General features: G+C 37.9%; 1 protein-coding gene across 4 annotated transcripts in view; it reads left to right on the plus strand.

Annotated features, from left to right (window-relative positions):
• LOC117329052 (synaptotagmin-15-like) overlaps positions 1 to 17,886 on the plus strand; it is a 145,877-nt gene extending 127,991 nt beyond the window's left edge. For all 4 annotated transcript variants that reach the window (XM_033886752.1, XM_033886776.1, XM_033886760.1 and 1 more), the window contains one exon: positions 14,270 to 17,886. In XM_033886752.1, coding sequence (XP_033742643.1) covers positions 14,270 to 14,484 — 215 coding nt within the window. In that variant the 3' untranslated portion in view covers positions 14,485 to 17,886. The remainder of the gene's footprint in view (positions 1 to 14,269) is intronic.
• The last annotated feature ends 518 nt before the right edge of the window (positions 17,887 to 18,404 follow it).

Below are 18,404 nucleotides of genomic sequence, written 5' to 3' on the forward strand. Positions count from 1 at the left end.
CCGCCATGTCAGTATATATATAGCCCCATATATATAGTGTATACAGATAGTATGTTAATGAATCCCGCCATGTCAGTATGTATAGCCCCCTATATATAGTGTATATAGATAGTATGTTAATGAATCCCCCCATGTCAGTATGTATAGCTCCTATATATAGTGTATACAGATAGTATGTGTATATAGCCCCATATGTATAGTGTATACAGATAGTATGTGTATATAGCCCCCTATATATAGTGTATACAGATAGTATGTTAATGAATCCCGCCATGTCAGTATGTATAGCCCCATATATATAGTGTATACAGATAGTATGTTAATGAATCTCACCATGTCAGTATGTATATAGCCCCTTATATATAGTGTATACAGATAGTATGTTAATGAATCTCACCATGTCAGTATGTATATAGCCCCTTATATATAGTGTATACAGATAGTATGTTAATGAATCCCGCCATGTCAGTATATATATAGCCCCTATATATAGTGTATACAGATAGTATGTGTATATAGCCCCCTATATATAGTGTATACAGATAGTATGTTAATGAATCCTTTCTGAATGACCTAACTTTCTGTAATAAACAAAACCTCATTTACAAGATACAACTGACGACGGAATACAGTGATATATTTACATTCTGTGTTGCATTTGCCTAAATTTCGTTAGTAAACCAAATTGTATTCATGAGACTGTATACTACAATTTACAGTGATTCGGTCAGAGTAGGAATGCAGCCCCAGGTGTTGCTGGTCAAAACAATGGCCGCCAGGTACAAAAAATAAAGCAACTTCACAAGTTATGAGAGTAATATTTTATAATTAAAACAAAATGCAGTCAACACAAAAAAAACTATAAGCGCCGTTCTTGATCTAAGAATTATCAAATTGTCAACGTCGTCACACTCGCAGGGGCTCGTTTCTGAATTTTCAGAATGTAAGACACGACAACATTAAAAGTCCAGTATTTATTAAAAATAAAAATCTTGTGAAAAATCGGGAGCATCAACATGGTTTCCGGTTGTGTATGTATATTGGATTTTAGTTTAGTGGTTATTCACTGATATTAAAGGCCTACCTTACAAAATCAAGCCCCTGTGAAGTTGAAAATCGTCTGCTAAGATGCGACAGGTTAGACTTGAATCTGTTTCGAACGAAACTACCGGGCGACATTCTATTGGTCTGTCACCCAAATTGTATTCATATCGACTGTATACTACCATTTTGTAACAGTTCAATGCTTAATTAACAGCTGAGAAACATGGTGTGGATAGGAGGGAAACAAGGTGTGGATAGGAGGGAAACAGGCTGTGGATAGGAGGGAAACAGTGTGTGAATAGGAGGGAAACAGGGTGTGCATAGTAGGGAAACGGGATGTGGATTGGAGGAAAACAAGGTGTGGATAGGAGGGTAACAAGTTGTGGATAGGAGGGAAACAAGGTGTGCATAGGAGGGAAACGGGATGTGGATTGGAGGAAAACAAGGTGTGGATAAGAGGGTAACAAGGTGTGGATAGGAGGGAAACAATGTGTGGATAGGAGGGAAACAGGGTGTGCATAGTAGGGAAACGGGATGTGGATTGGAGGAAAACAAGGTGTGGATAGGAGGGTAACAAGTTGTGGATAGGAGGGAAACAAGGTGTGCATAGGAGGGAAACGGGATGTGGATTGGAGGAAAACAAGGTGTGGATAAGAGGGTAACAAGGTGTGGATAGGAGGGAAACAATGTGTTGATAGGAGGGAAACAGGGTGTGGATAGGAGGGAATCAGGTTGTAGAAAGGGGAAAATAGGGTGTGGATAGGAGGGAAACAATGTGTGCATAGGAGGGAATGAGGTTGTAGAAAGGAGGAAAACAAGGTGTGGATAGGAGGGAAACAATGTGTGCATAGGAGGGAAACGGGTTGTGGATTGGAGGAAAACAAGGTGTGGATAGGAGGGAAACGGGGTGTGGATTGGAGGAAAACAAGGTGTGGATAGGAGGGAAACAAGGTGTGGATAGGATGGAAACCGGGTGTGGATAGGAGGGAAACAGGGTGTGGATAGGAAGGAATCAGGTTGTAGAAAGGAGGAAAACAAGGTGTGGATAGGAGGGAAACAGGATGTGGATAGGAGGGAATCAGGTTGTAGAAAGGGGAAAACAAGGTGTGGATAGGAGGGAATTATGTTGTAGAAAGGAGGAAAACAAGGTGTGGATAGGAGGGAACTAAGTTGTAGAAAGGAGGAAATTAGGTGTGGATAGGAGGGAAACAGGGTGTGGATAGGAGGGAATTAGGTTGTAGAAAGGAGGAAAACAAGGTGTGGATAGGAGGGAAACAGGATGTGGATAGGAGGGAATCAGGTTGTAGAAAGGGGAAAACAGGGTGTGGATAGGAGGGAAACGGGGTGTGGGTAGGAGGGAAACATGGTGTGCATAGGATGGAAACAAGGTGTGGAGGGGATGGAAACATGGTGTGCATAGGATAGAAACAAGGTGTGGAGAGGAGGGAAAGGGTGTGGATAGGAGGGAAACATGGTGTGGATAGGAGGGAAACATGGTGTGCATAGGATGGAAACAAGGTGTGGATTGGAGGAAAACAAGGTGTGGATAGGAGGGAAATAATGTGTGGATAGGAGGAAAACAAGGTGTGGATAAGAGGGAAACAATGTGTGGATAGGAGGGAAACAGGGTGTGGATATGAGGGAAACAGGTTGTAGAAAGGAGGAAAACAAGGTGTGGATAGAAGAGAACAAGATGTGGAAATGAGGGAATTAGGTTGTAGAAAGGAGGAAAACAAGGTGTGGATAGAAGAGAACAAGATGTGGAAATGAGGGAATTAGGTTGTAGAAAGAAGGAAAACAAGGTGTGGATAGGAGGAAAACAAGGTGTGGATAGGAGGGAACTAAGTTGTAGAAAGGAGGAAATTAGGTGTGGATAGGAGGGAAACAGGGTGTGGATAGGAGGGAAATAGGGTGTGGATAGGAGGGAATTAGGTTGTAGATAGGAGGAAAATAAGGTGTGGATAGGAGGGAAAGAGGCTCTGGATAGGAGGGAATCAGGTTGTAGAAAGGGGAAAACAGGGTGTGGATAGGAAGGAAACGGGGTGTGGATAGGAGGAAAACAAGGTGTGGAGAGGAGGGAAACAGGGTGTGGATAGGAGGGAAACAGGGTGTGGGTAGGAGGGAAACAGGGTGTGCATAGGAGGGAATCAGGTTGTAGAAAGGAGGAAAACAAGGTGTGAATAGGAGGGAAACAAGGTGTGGATAGGAGGGAAACAGGGTGTGGATAGGAGGGAATCAGGTTGTAGAAAGGGGAAAACAGGGTGTGGATAGGAGGGAAACAAGGTGTGCATAGGCGGGAAACGGGGTGTGGATTGGAGGAAAGCAAGGTGTGGATAGGAGGGAAACAAGGTGTGGATAGGAGGAAAACAAGGTGTGGATAGGAGGGAACAATGTATGTATAGGAGGGAAACCGGGTGTGGATAGAAGGGAAACAGGGTGTAGATAGGAGGGAAACAATGTGTGGATAGGAGGGAATCGGGTTGTAGAAAGAAGGAAAACAAGGTGTGGATAGGAGGGAAACAAGGTGTTTATAGGAGGGAAACCGGGTGTGGATAGAAGGGAAACATGGTGTGGATAGGAGGGAAACAAGGTGTGGATAGGAGGGAAACCGGGTGTGGATATGAGGGAAACAAGGTGTGAATAGGAGGGAAACAGTGTGTGGATAGGAGGGAAACATGGTATGGATAGGAGGGAAACAGTGTGTGGATAGGAGGGAAAGAGGGTATGGATAGGAGGGAAACAGTGTGTGGATAGGAGGGAAACTGGGTATGGATCGGAGGGAAACAGGGTGTGGATAGGAGGGAAACAATGTGTGGATAGCAGGGAAACAATGTGTGAATAGGAGGGAAACGTAATGTGTATAAGATGGAAACAGGGTGTGGATAGATGGAAAACAGGGTGTTGAAAGGAGGGAAACAGGGTATGGACAAGATGGAAACAGGGTATATACAAGAGGGAAATAGTCCGTGTATAGGAGGGAAACAGGGTATATACAAGAGGGAAATAGTCCGTGTATAGGAGGGAAACAGGGTATATACAAGAGGGAAATAGTCCATGTATAGGAGGGAGACGGTGTGTGTGTATATAGGAGGGAAACACAATGTGGATAGGACGTTGATGATGTAGGTGCTTTAAATGTGGATAAAAGAGATACAAGATGCAGAGTACTGTATGTTATACTCATAGATGCCAAACGACAAGATACTGCGTGGATGAAGTATGACATCTTAATTCATACCGTGCACTCTACTGTTCTATTATATATCACACAGGACACGCCATCTTTATACCGATGAGATATCCATTTACCGGTATTTCGTTCGTTTGTTATTTACATATAATCGCTATCTGGAGCTCGGAAATTGACTTCAGACGACTAAGTGGCAATACGACATATCTGGACTAATAACGTTTCCGGACGTCATTGGAGATGATTTTCCTGACCTGATTTGTCCTATCGAAATTCCTCCATAGTCCTCTGTATCATTTCCATCAACTACTTTCATTCAGACATATCAATCGTATTTTTAGCATTTTGCTGTTAGCTTATTTAAACATTCCAAACAAACATATAACGCGAAATGATACATGCGTGTAACAAAGCCGCCATTAACAGTGATCAGAACCAGACGGAACTACAGACCAATGTTTATAATCCCTGTAAACTATTAGATGTTTCATCAAGAGCGAAACACGCTTTGATTCAGAAAAGATCTGGAAGATAGCTTGATTAAAATATATTTGATTTGATTTTATTATCTATTATGGATTCTCAGTTAAGCCTATTGTGTAGAGCATTCACATCACCATATGAAGCCTGTTCTAGATTATAGCGTTATTTTATATCTGCAGATTAAGGCTACTTTTTTATGCCGGAGAAATGCCAAATAGGACACTGCTTATATGCTATGTGACACAGAGGTCATTAATAAAAGCGAACTTCTCTGGTTTAGGTATTGTATTTCCTAGACAGATTGGTACTTACCAGGGACATTTTGAACTGTACAGATTACTGGTTAGAGAAATGTGTCTGTACCCTTCGGCAGAGACGGAAATCACGCTCTGTGATGTAACCAGCAGTTTGTATTATTTGTTCCGCTTTAGGAATAGTAAGAGAAGACTAATTCATCAACACTGCATGACGGAGACAGCGAAATATCATCATTCGGAGGCAAGTGCATGCCTGCGTCTGTCTACACCATGGCATATCTTTTCAATCCAAACCTCTGGCAAATGTGATCACATTCCACCCCTTCCGGCAAGTGATGAACAACATTAAACTAAATGAATGTTTCGCTAGCCTGATCTTTTGTGAGATGTTTAAAAAAAAATGCATTACTCAATTAATGGAGTTGGATATTTATGCTAACAACTTAGTCATAACGCGTCTAAGTTTTAAGCCATGAGATAGGCGGGTCCTTCACGTGAATTTCACGTAAAAAGAGCAAACAAGTAAAAATCACGTGAAATTTTTCATGTGAATTTCACGAGAACGTATTTTGCCTTTGTAACATAGATATATAAATAAATCACACAAACACTGTTTACATCTATAATTTACGTTACCTTTTTAAAGCTAAAATATGCAAATAAAATTGCTTAGACGCAAACTTCACGACAACGACTTGCATGTCGTGATATACCTAAATAATCCAACAAACATAGATTTGAGTAAAAATAGTGATGTTAATGCAGTCATGACTCTTCTTAATGTTCAGAATAAATGGAACGAAACCGTTACTAAGATTCTCGTTCAGAACAAATGACACGAAACTGTTACTAAGATTCTCGTTCATGATTGTTGTAAGTTAACATTTGGATTCATTTAACGATTGTGTGGCTGTCAATTTTGTTTCGTCAGCCTTGTTATTTACTTTTATTTCTAAAGAAGAGCGACATAACCATCTGCATGTTGTGAGGTAAACCGCCCAGATTGTAGGGAGACTAGTCCACTGAGTGTCGTGTCTGATACGCCGCGGCCGGCGTGATTGTGGTAGGTTTATCTGTCTCATGCTGAAGGTACATTTGCTTTACCTCATATCTGGGTTTCCTTCTTTGTCTTTTACTGATCTCTTGTCGTTCATAATGAAACGAAACTTGATATATGGTCACTATTTAATCATTTCTTATCACCATCTTTTTCTGGCATTTATCAGGATACGGGTATGAAATCACAATATATTGAGTGATGACAGCCTCGTTGTGAGCTGATACTGTTACATATATGTGTCGACAGGATATATTTGCTGAAGCCTTTTTATTGAAGAATGTGATATTTGAAATGAAAAGCAAACGTGTATTAGTTGGTCAAATTCTCAGTTACCTGATGTCGCCTCTCGGACATTCTGTTCTCCCTCAAGGCACAATGTCAACGTATTGGATACTTAATGGTGTAGGATTACCAATAACCCGACGGTTACCGGACTTATTAAGCTTTTTGGACATAGTATGATAGACATTGTATTCTCACATACTTCACATGGTTATACGGCGGTTGCGAGGGAACAGATCACCCGATCTCACACAGGGGGGGGGGGGGGGGGGGGGGGGGGGGGGGGGTAGGAAGACAGCCGGCACGCGCTGTATGACGCTGCTCACAATAACGTAACGTCATCATTTTACGTTGAGTAACCATGTCGTAAATGAATTCAAAATGATATTTATAAAGCACTAGTGTGAATTGCATTCAACATAAACATATGGAAGCTTGGTGCCTTGTTTACCACGACGTATTCATACTATGATAAATTTATTACCGAGCTATCTTCCGATATTTTTCTGCTAAAAATATCCTCTGTGATTGAGGAAGTGTGAACAATTTACAACTGATACTTATATGCCTTTATTAAATTAAAATCTGTCATTGACATGTAGCAGATTCAATATTTAAGTCATTGTTCCCAATATCACGATGTCAATGATAGTGTCGACTGCTGACAGGGAAATCTACAACACGAGTTACAGGATACAAATCTACAACACGAGAGATACAGGATACAAATCTACAACACGAGAGTTACAGGATACAAATCTACAACACGAGAGTTACAGGATACAAATCTACAGCACGAGAGTTACAGGATACAAATCTACAACACGAGAGAAACAGGATACAAATCTACAACACGAGAGTTACAGGATACAAATCTACAACACGAGAGATATAGGATACAAATCTATAACACGAGAGTTACAGGATACAAATCTACAACACGAGAGATACAGGATACAAATCTACAACACGAGAGATACAGGATACAGATCTACAACACGAGAGATACAGCATACAAACTTACAACACTAGAGATACAGGATACAAATCTACAACACTAGAGATAAAGCATTTTAATGAGTGGTTTTAGTGTCACCATTATGACCTTAACTTAAACTATTCCGTTTCTATGTGTGTAAGAAGATCCATTTTTTTGCCCGAAAGTAGTCTTTATGTCGTTTGCTGACATCAGGGAAGTTAAATTCCCTTGTTATTTTGGAAGTATACGATCCCTGTGTAAATAGTTGTTTTGTTCATATTTTGCCCTTGGTTACTCCGTTTTTAGTAGGAATTATGATTTACATTTCTCCAAAATCTTATTTTTGGCATCGTCTTGTCCTTTGAGTATCCAGAATCCAAACATGTTTTTTCTATTATTATTATTTTCTGCTTCAAATTCAGTTCTACAGATCAAATTTTATGTGATATTTCAGTAGATTTAAAGGACATTACCATTTGTTTTCAATTCTATGGATAGATAATTAAGTTTGTCCACTAGTTGAGCTAGGATAAAAGCTGTGTGTCTGGTTTAATGATAGGAAAATATATAATGTCCTGTTTGGGTAGTGGACGCCGTATCGCCAGTGTCTAACACTGATAAACAATATAGGACTTGTATGGGTGCATTGCGAATCATTTTATAAAAATAAAACATATTTCATCCCTAAAATGTCCCTTAACGCAAAATTCAAAATATTAAAAATACAAAATTTTTAGATCGAGATTACAGAATGCATTCGTTTTATATTAAATTAGCCAATCTGCTGCAAACCGCTTGGTAAAGTGGTCAAATATATAATGATGAACGACGCAACCATTACCGTGTATTCACGTGTACGTAAGTAACAAACGCCTTTGATTCCATTCCAGTGTTTTACTCAATAAGGTATTGTACGTTGATTAATCTCAACTTTACAAATATAACCAAAGATAATGTCCGACCTCCACATGGCGATCGGTCAATACACCCCCACACAACCGTGTGTTCGATGTCTCCGTTGGTAGACAGGCCTGCTGTTTGATCGACTGCCATTTTTGTTGCCAGACATGTTTTATAGATAATTGTCATTAATGTTTTGCTCTACAGAACTATGTTTTCCGTTTTCTCGTCAAGCCAAAAGACCTACTTTCGATTAAAAGAGAAAATGATCATTCGGAAATTATCTGCCGGTCCGAACAATGTATTCATTACCGATTTGTATTCGAATTGTTTAATGATCTGAAAGAAGAACAGAGGACAGGAAATGAGCAGATGATTCTGTACCAGCGATTTACGGACAGTAAATACTTTCTTAATTCGGCATCAATTATCATAGAGTATATCGAACCAAAGGAAAGCCAAATACATGTATCAGGATAGGAAAGGGGCTCTCTCTGAATTTCAGTTTTGAGATTAGCTAATACGCAGATAACATAGTGATGGACCTTTTTGCCCTATCTTAGGGGACGCGACCAAAATTTGGGCAATCGGAACTCACCGGATATACTTCGGATATACCACACGGAGTTCCGAGTGGTATTTTGGATTAATGTCCTATCTGCACTTCCTAACGTGAACTTAATTAAAGTGATGATCCAACAGGAACTTCAAACTAACCTATACCTACTATTTCTATTGAATGTGAGCAAGAAACCAAGAACAAAAGCTAGTTACGGTGTATGAGATATTACATACATGTATTTTCACTATCTGTTCGTTCCCTCACTTATTATCATTATAAATGCTCGTTATTCTACACGAGGAAGATTATATAGACTTGTTTTGGTCCTTACCTTACCCAAAACTTAATTTAAGTATTTGATTCCCCAAGACAGCTACCAAATTTTCAAGCGAGTACATACTTATGTTTCCGATGGTCCTTGTCCTGTTGTGCTCCTTCAAAGGTCACAGTGAAAGTCTGTGTTTTGTTGATAATGTTCTCTCGTTTTACCCATTAAGTGTACATGACAGTACATTTTATTGCTGTCGAGAAGTAGGTATTAAGCGAGCGTTTGACTCGTGATGAATCCCAGAAGATGTATTGTCGACGCTGTGACCTAAGCTTTCGAGATATTGGTTTTTTTCAGTTCTGACATTTCATGGCATGCCATGACAAAACAAAACTGCGCAAAGGGTATTATTTCTCAGATTTTAGTTAATTACAACTAACTCGGTCTGGTCCAACAAACTGTACAGAAACGGCTCCTCACGTGTTAGATGTAAACACGTCGTATGTATGGTGTATAATATATTCACTTTCGGACATGAAACGATCATTTCAAACTAGGTCATATCTGGACAATCAGGTTTATTATTTACAATCACCAATGAAAAAGAAAGTAGTGTCGGTTTCGATAAATACAATCGCGGTGTATACTCAAATTTAATAGAAAGAAACAAAATAATTAAATCACCATTGTAATATTAGTGATAGAATCATGTACAGATAAGTGAGGGAAGGGAAGTTCCTACAAACAACATCAATAAAACTGGAAGTCTAACGTACACTGATAACATCAGCCTGGTATACATTATCGCCGCTGCTCTACGTATTCTGACATGAAATTTGAAATATCGGATTGAGATCTCGACTGATTTGACGTAACTCAAACAAATGATTCTACCGTAAAATGTTTCGTCGGAATAAGAATGTAATCACATTGAGCTCAATGTTAAAATGTCTAGTCTGAGTGATGTTGGGACATTTTCATTTGTGTGTTCATATGGGCAGGCGGATTTATTGAGTAGTCAAATATTTGGCCACAATGCAATACATCATTGGAGAACATAAGTACATAGTATCTTAATTGGTCCCCACACTCAATGAATTAATATGTAAAAGGTTATCTATGAGTTCGAATATGTATTAGTTTGGTGATGATTAGCGTGAGCTCTCATCCGATCCGATACTACAAATTAGGTATCTCACCTGATCCGATACTACAAATTAGGTATCTAACCTGATCCGATACTATATAAATTAGGTATCTAACCTGATCCGATACTATATAAATGAGGTATCTAACCTGATCCGATACTATATAAATTAGGTATCTAACCTGATCCGATACTATATAAATTAGGTATCTAACCTGATCTGATACTATATAAATTAGGTATCTCACCTGATCCGATACTATATAAATTAGGTATCTAACCCGATCCGATACTATATAAATTAGGTATCTGACCCGATCTGATACTATATAAATTAGGTATCTAACCCGATCCGATACTATATAAATTAGGTATCTAACCTGATCCGATACTATATAAATTAGGTATCTAACCTGATCCGATACTATATAAATTAGGTATCTAACCTGATCCGATACTATATAAATTAGGTATCTAACCCGATCCGATACTATATAAATTAGGTATCTAACCTGATCCGATACTATATAAATTAGGTATCTAACCTGATCCGATACTATATAAATTAGGTATCTCACCCGATCCGATACTATATAAATTAGGTATCTAACCCGATCCGATACTATATAAATTAGGTATCTAACCTGATCCGATACTATATAAATTAGGTATCTAACCTGATCCGATACTATATAAATTAGGTATCTAACCTGATCCGATACTATATAAATTAGGTATCTAACCTGATCCGATACTATATAAATTAGGTATCTAACCTGATCCGATACTATATAAATTAGGTATCTAACCTGATCCGATACTATAAAATTAGGTATCTAACCTGATCCGATACTATATAAATTAGGTATCTAACCTGATCCGATACTATATAAATTAGGTATCTAACCTGATCCGATACTATATAAATTGTAGGTATCTCACCTGATCCGATACTATATAAATTAGGTATCTCACCTGATCCGATACTATATAAATTAGGTATCTAACCCGATCCGATACTATATAAATTAGGTATCTCACCTGATCCGATACTATATAAATTAGGTATCTAACCTGATCCGATACTATATAAATAAGGTATCTCACCCGATCCGATACTACAAATTAGGTATCTCACCTGATACGATAAATTAGGTATCTAACCTGATCCGATACTATATAAATTAGGTATCTGACCCGATCCGATACTATATAAATTAGGTATCTAACCTGATCCGATACTATATAAATTAGGTATCTAACCTGATCCGATACTATATAAATTAGGTATCTCACCTGATCCGATACTATATAAATTAGGTATCTAACCTGATCCGATACTATATAAATTAGGTATCTAACCCGATCCGATACTATATAAATTAGGTATCTAACCTGATCCGATACTATATAAATTAGGTATCTAACCTGATCCGATACTATATAAATTAGGTATCTAACCTGATCCGATACTATATAAATTAGGTATCTAACCTGATCCGATACTATATAAATTAGGTATCTCACCTGATCCGATACTATATAAATTAGGTATCTAACCTGATCCGATACTATATAAATAAGGTATCTAACCTGATCCGATACTATATAAATTAGGTATCTAACCCGATCCGATACTATATAAATTAGGTATCTCACCCGATCCGATACTATATAAATTAGGTATCTAACCTGATCCGATACTATATAAATTAGGTATCTCACCTGATCCGATACTATATAAATTAGGTATCTAACCTGATCCGATACTATATAAATTAGGTATCTCACCTGATCCGATACTATATAAATTAGGTATCTCACCCGATCCGATACTATATAAATTAGGTATCTCACCTGATCCGATACTATATAAATTAGGTATCTAACCTGATCCGATACTATATAAATTAGGTATCTCACCTGATCCGATACTATATAAATTAGGTATCTAACCCGATCCGATACTATATAAATTAGGTATCTAACCTGATCCGATACTATATAAATTAGGTATCTAACCTGATACGATAAATTAGGTATCTCACCTGATCCGATACTATATAAATTAGGTATCTCACCTGATCCGATACTATATAAATTAGGTATCTCACCTGATCCGATACTATATAAATTAGGTATCTCACCCGATCCGATACTATATAAATGAGGTATCTAACCTGATCCGATACTATATAAATTAGGTATCTAACCTGATACGATAAATTAGGTATCTAACCTGATCCGATACTATATAAATTAGGCATCTAACCTGATACGATAAATTAGGTATCTCACCTGATCCGATACTATATAAATTAGGTATCTAACCTGATCCGATACTATATAAATTAGGTATCTCACCTGATCCGATACTATATAAATTAGGTATCTAACCCGATCCGATACTATATAAATTAGGTATCTAACCTGATCCGATACTATATAAATTAGGTATCTAACCTGATCCGATACTATATAAATTAGGTATCTAACCCGATCCGATACTATATAAATTAGGTATCTAACCTGATCCGATACTATATAAATTAGGTATCTCACCCGATCCGATACTATATAAATTAGGTATCTAACCTGATCCGATACTATATAAATTAGGTATCTAACCTGATACGATAAATTAGGTATCTCACCTGATCCGATACTATATAAATTAGGTATCTCACCTGATCCGATACTATATAAATTAGGTATCTAACCTGATCCGATACTATATAAATTAGGTATCTAACCTGATCCGATACTATATAAATTAGGTATCTAACCCGATCCGATACTATATAAATTAGGTATCTAACCTGATCCGATACTATATAAATAAGGTATCTCACCTGATCCGATACTATATAAATTAGGTATCTCACCTGATCCGATACTACATAAATTAGGTAAATTAGTTCACGTGATGCCTTCGGTAAATTGGTTTACTTGATGCCTTCAGTGAATTGGTTCACGTGATGCCTTCGGTAAATGGGTCCACGTGATGTCTTCGGTAAATTGATTCACGTGATGCTTTCGGTAAATGGGTTCACGTGATTGATGCCTTCGATAAATGAGTCCACGTGATGTCTTCATTAAATGGGCCCATATGTGATACCTTCGGTAAATGGGTCCACGTGATGCCTTCGGTAAATGGGTCCACGTGATGTCTTCGGTAAATGGGTCCACCTGATACCTTCGGTAAATGGGCCCATATGTGATACCTTCGGTAAATAGGTCCACGGGATGCCTTCGGTAAATGGGTCCACGTGATGCCTTCTGTAAAATGGTCCACGTGATGTCTTCGGTAAATGGGTCCACGTGATGCCTTCGGTAAATGGGTCCACGTGATGCCTTCTGTAAAAGGGTCCACGTGATGCCTTCGGTAAATGAGTCCACGTGATGCCTTCGGTAAATGAGTCCACGTGATGTCTTCGGTAAATTGATTCACGTGATGCCTTCGGTAAATGGGTTCACGTGATGCCTTCGGTAAATGAGTCCACGTGATGTCTTCGGTAAATGGGTCCACGGGATGCCTTCGGTAAATGGGCCCATGTGTGATACCTTCGGTAAATGGTTCCACGGGATGCCTTCGGTAAATGGGCCCATGTGTGATACCTTCGGTAAATGGTTCCACGGGATGCCTTCGGTAAATTGGTTCAAGTGACATTATAAACTGATTTTCGTTTTCTTATAAAGAGAAATTCTGAGTACTTTTTTTAATATGTTAGTTGCCATGTGCATGAATACGTACATAAGTAATTGTTTAAAACAATGAACGGTGCTTAGTGAGAGCGTCATAGTAAAGAGAGGTCGAAAAGGTGTTGTTTTTTCCGACTTCTCGTTACACTCATGTACCTGGATTCCGAAGATCACAAATTCATACTACATTGTACTAATGCTGGTTTTGTCAAGCAATCATTATTTTCAAACCTTGGACATACATTACAGATTTGGTTTCCAATAACAATTACCATAAGAGATTTACAGATTTGAATGTGATACTACAGAATGCTGGAGCCTGTTTTTATTGTCAGTATTGTCTTACTTACATTAGAGTATAAACATCACACTGTTACTTCTTTCCTCTTTTTCAGACAAGGTCCTTGGTCGTGTGATTCTGGGGTCGTTCATGTTTGCCCGCGGTAAGGAACTCGATCATTGGAATGAGATGGTAGCCAACCAAAGGGACCAGATCACATCAGTGGCACGCCCTCGTATGAGACGTCGCAAAGTAACACCTTCATGGAATACGGACAATGATAATCGTGATCTCGTTTCTAATGTAGTGGGACCAAACACTGGATATTGACGGGACTGACATTATGGATGCAACAAGTATTAACCTGAGAAACACATTCTTACACATTCGTACGTAGCAGCAATCAGTCCTGACGGAATACGATGGTGACTAGAGGATATACCTAATGGAACTACCACGATTGCACGCACAGTTTCTCTCTGTAATCTTATTAACAGGGAATTTACACTTGAGGATTTTACATCACTCATGCCATTCCCAGCAACGTGTGTTTAACTTTTCTTTACTTTAAATTGTAACAGGGATATGTTACAGATAAGAATCATATCCATATATGGTATCGTAGTGTTGGGGAGGGGGGCAAAAGTAATATCGGAAGTACCCTTCCGATCTCAAGCTCACTATGATTTCCAGTTTAATCATAGTTTGATTATTGTTTAAATCTACTGTAGTAATTTTGTTATACATATATGAATGAAAGTAACAAATCCCAACTAATGAAATTATAATCGAACATGGCCAGGTACTGACGATTTATCATTCCTAATGAGAATTCGATGATAAGAAAAGCCGATATCCACAACACACGCTTCAACTAATCACTGTTTGAATGATGTACATGTATATAAATAAGGACTTCTTGGTGATAAGCTTTAATTGCCCTATGTCAAGGATATAGCATTGTTTGTTTATGAGGACTATATCGAACTATAATTTTAAACGATTTCTTAAGATGATAAAAAAACAAACAAACGTCATCCAATTGTCCCCTTAATGGTACTGTGGATATAAAACCAGAAAGAGACCGTTTATAGCCCGTCATTAATCATTTTTAGTACTAATGTCTGAAAAAAATGTGTCCCCTCTGACAATATGACATTTTACTGTCAAGCCTTAGTATTTAGCTGAACTCAGACAAGCATCATTCTACTAATAATATGGTTATTTCAATACACGATGTAAAACGCTGTGGAGGCGATGCCTATGATTAAGTAAACATTTCTTTGATTTAAGAAACTTAGTTGAATGGTTATCAGGATTCAACAGTTAGTCAAATGGCGCCATACGCCATCATCGCTTCAGGCTTTTCGTATGTTGCAATCAGTTATAATACAATACAATTTTTTATCAATAAAAGGCGGGTCGTATGTTCATCATCAGCACAATCAGTTAGAGAACACTTGTGTTTTTATTTTCTTATCGCTGAGCTGCATTCTCTGTATCGATAGTGATTCCTACCTGAATGCAGTTGTTTAAACAGCGTATAAACAATTAACAAATATAGAATTGTTTTTAATAATTGTTCAATATGTTCATTTGATAACGTTTGAAATAATTTCAATTTGTTTGAAAACTCAACTCAAAACTATATCATCACTGTTTTCATAATTGCGATTTCAAGATGCCATTACCTTCGGTTTTTAAGTGTACACATGGCATTTTCAGTTTAAATAATCAAGTTATCGGATTTTTTTTTTCATGTGTGTGTGTGTTTACATTGTTAGAGCACAAACTACTTCATGTTTACCTTGAACCGAATCAGTAAGTTAGAGAGGGAATAACGGAGTGATTATTTTGTAAATCGGACGATTGTGTTCATAACCACGTATATACAGCGTATGTTAACACATGGCATGTCTGTTGTAACGTTAGTCCGAATTTACAATGAATGCCTTTGAATTACGTATACGGTCAAAATCATATGTGTTCATTGAAATCATTATGATAAACTTATGGTAAGACGTGTTTTAATTCCCGATTTAAATACGTTTTAATGTTGGCGTTAATTCCTAAAAAACCAATGAATAATAATATCTGTCTTTGTTTTTATTGAATACTTTTACATCAAACACGCCATACTCCGGGACAACAGCGACACGGTCACAAAAAGAACATTAAGTTACTTCACCGTGGCAACAGTGATACTTTTAATCAAACAAAAGCTGTATTTACTGTACTATGGCGACAGGCATACTTTAAATCAAACACACACTTTAGTTACCATGGCAACAGTGGTACTCTCCATCAAACACACATTATAGTTATCATTTCACCAGTTATACAATTTATCAAACACCCACTATAGTTATCATGGCACCAGTAGTACTCTCCATCAAACACACACTATAGTTACCATGGCAGCAGTAGTACTCTCAATTAAACACACACACCATAGTTACCATGGCAACAGTAGTACTCTCCATCAAACACACATTATAGTTCCCATGGCAACAGTAGTACTCTCCATCAAACACACACTATAGTTACCATGGCAACAGTAGAACTCTCCATCAAACAAACACTATAGTTACCATGGCAACAGTAGTACTATCCATCAAACACACACTATAGTTACCATGGCAACAGTAGTACTCTCCATCAAACACACACTATAGTTACCATGGCAACAGTGGTACTCTCCATCAAACACACACTATAGTTACCATGGCAACAGTAGTACTATCCCTCAAACACACACTTTAGTTACCATGGCAGCAGTAGTACTCTTAATCAAACACACACACTATAGTTACCATGGCAGAGGTAGTACTCTCCATCAAACACACTATAGTTACCATGGCGACAGTGGTACTCTCCATCAAATAATCGCTATAATCATTATTACTATGATAACAGTGAGTTCCGTTAGAACAAAAGGTATATGCAGTTTGTGGTGGCGACTTATAACCTTGTAGCATAATCGATGTGTCGGATTTGGAACATTTTTATTGAGCATCACTAGCTTGGGATAAGATATAATTCAATAAATAAACAAGAGCGATAGTCATGGTTACCTGGTAGTATGTAGATATTTACAGTATGACCCAACGTTATATAGAGTAACAACCTGTCATTCTAAAGGGAGCATTAGTAGATGTCTATATTATGAAAGTGTCAACATTAAAGGTTCATCATCTTGAGATTCAAGTAACTATAATCGGTTCACTATTGTTTTTAAATGTCGCTCTATTTCTCTCTTTCATTGAATATGCAAATATCGGTTGTTTGTGAAGCACCCAGGGACACATTATTGTGTGTATATGCACGTGTAAATTCTAGACTGTGGCGTGGTTATGATGAAGTTTTACAGACTTTAAGATATCTATTTGAGAACTTCATCAGATTTTACATCAACAACATTATATACAGTACATATATCTGATTTGTTAAAACATTATTTTGATGACGTCATTTTGACACTTTGGATATTGCCTCTACAATATGTAGGAATACGTGCATAAGAGGTAAGGCCGTCTACACTGAAATGATCAAGGGAAATGTTAGGAGTGCGGTGGCCTTAAACTTGTTTGTTTAAAAGACGTTAATAATCGATCATCCAGTGAGTCAAAATGATTCAATGTAAAATGTATATGATATATATATGTGATTATAACAATACTTATGTGTACATTGTGCTGGCGTCATGTACTTTATTAAAATGTGTAACTTGCAGTAACTGTGTTTGTCTTGTATTGATAGCATGTGTCAGGTTATCGATGAAGAATCAGGGTACTGGATCCTGCGGAAAGTGTTATCAGCTTTGAGCAATCAAGTAAACAAGAGAGCATTGACGGAAAAACGAATGCGTAATTCTAACTCAATACGGAACAAGAGCAAACTATGAACAAAAGAAAGAGAATAAGATCGCGTGCTTCAGATGATGTAGCGTCGTCTTCTTAATCGTACAAAACAGTGCTGTCAAATCCGGGTAATGTCATGTTCTCAAAATATGAAACCGGTATAGTAACAGGGAAACCGCCATATCAACCGATATAACTAAGACATCTCATATGAAGTGGTTTATCGCATACTGGAATCGGCCCGCCTGTCTCTCTGTCGTCCCATAATCTTGTCCGGACAACTCTTACTAAAGTATTGTTCCGACTTCAACAAACTTGGTATGCATAATCAGTGTAGCATGTAGTTTTGCATCCTGATTTGTTACCATAATGCAATTTCAAAATGGTCGC

The sequence above is a fragment of the Pecten maximus genome, chromosome 1, assembly GCF_902652985.1.
Source record: "Pecten maximus chromosome 1, xPecMax1.1, whole genome shotgun sequence".
NCBI lineage: Eukaryota > Metazoa > Mollusca > Bivalvia > Pectinida > Pectinidae > Pecten > Pecten maximus.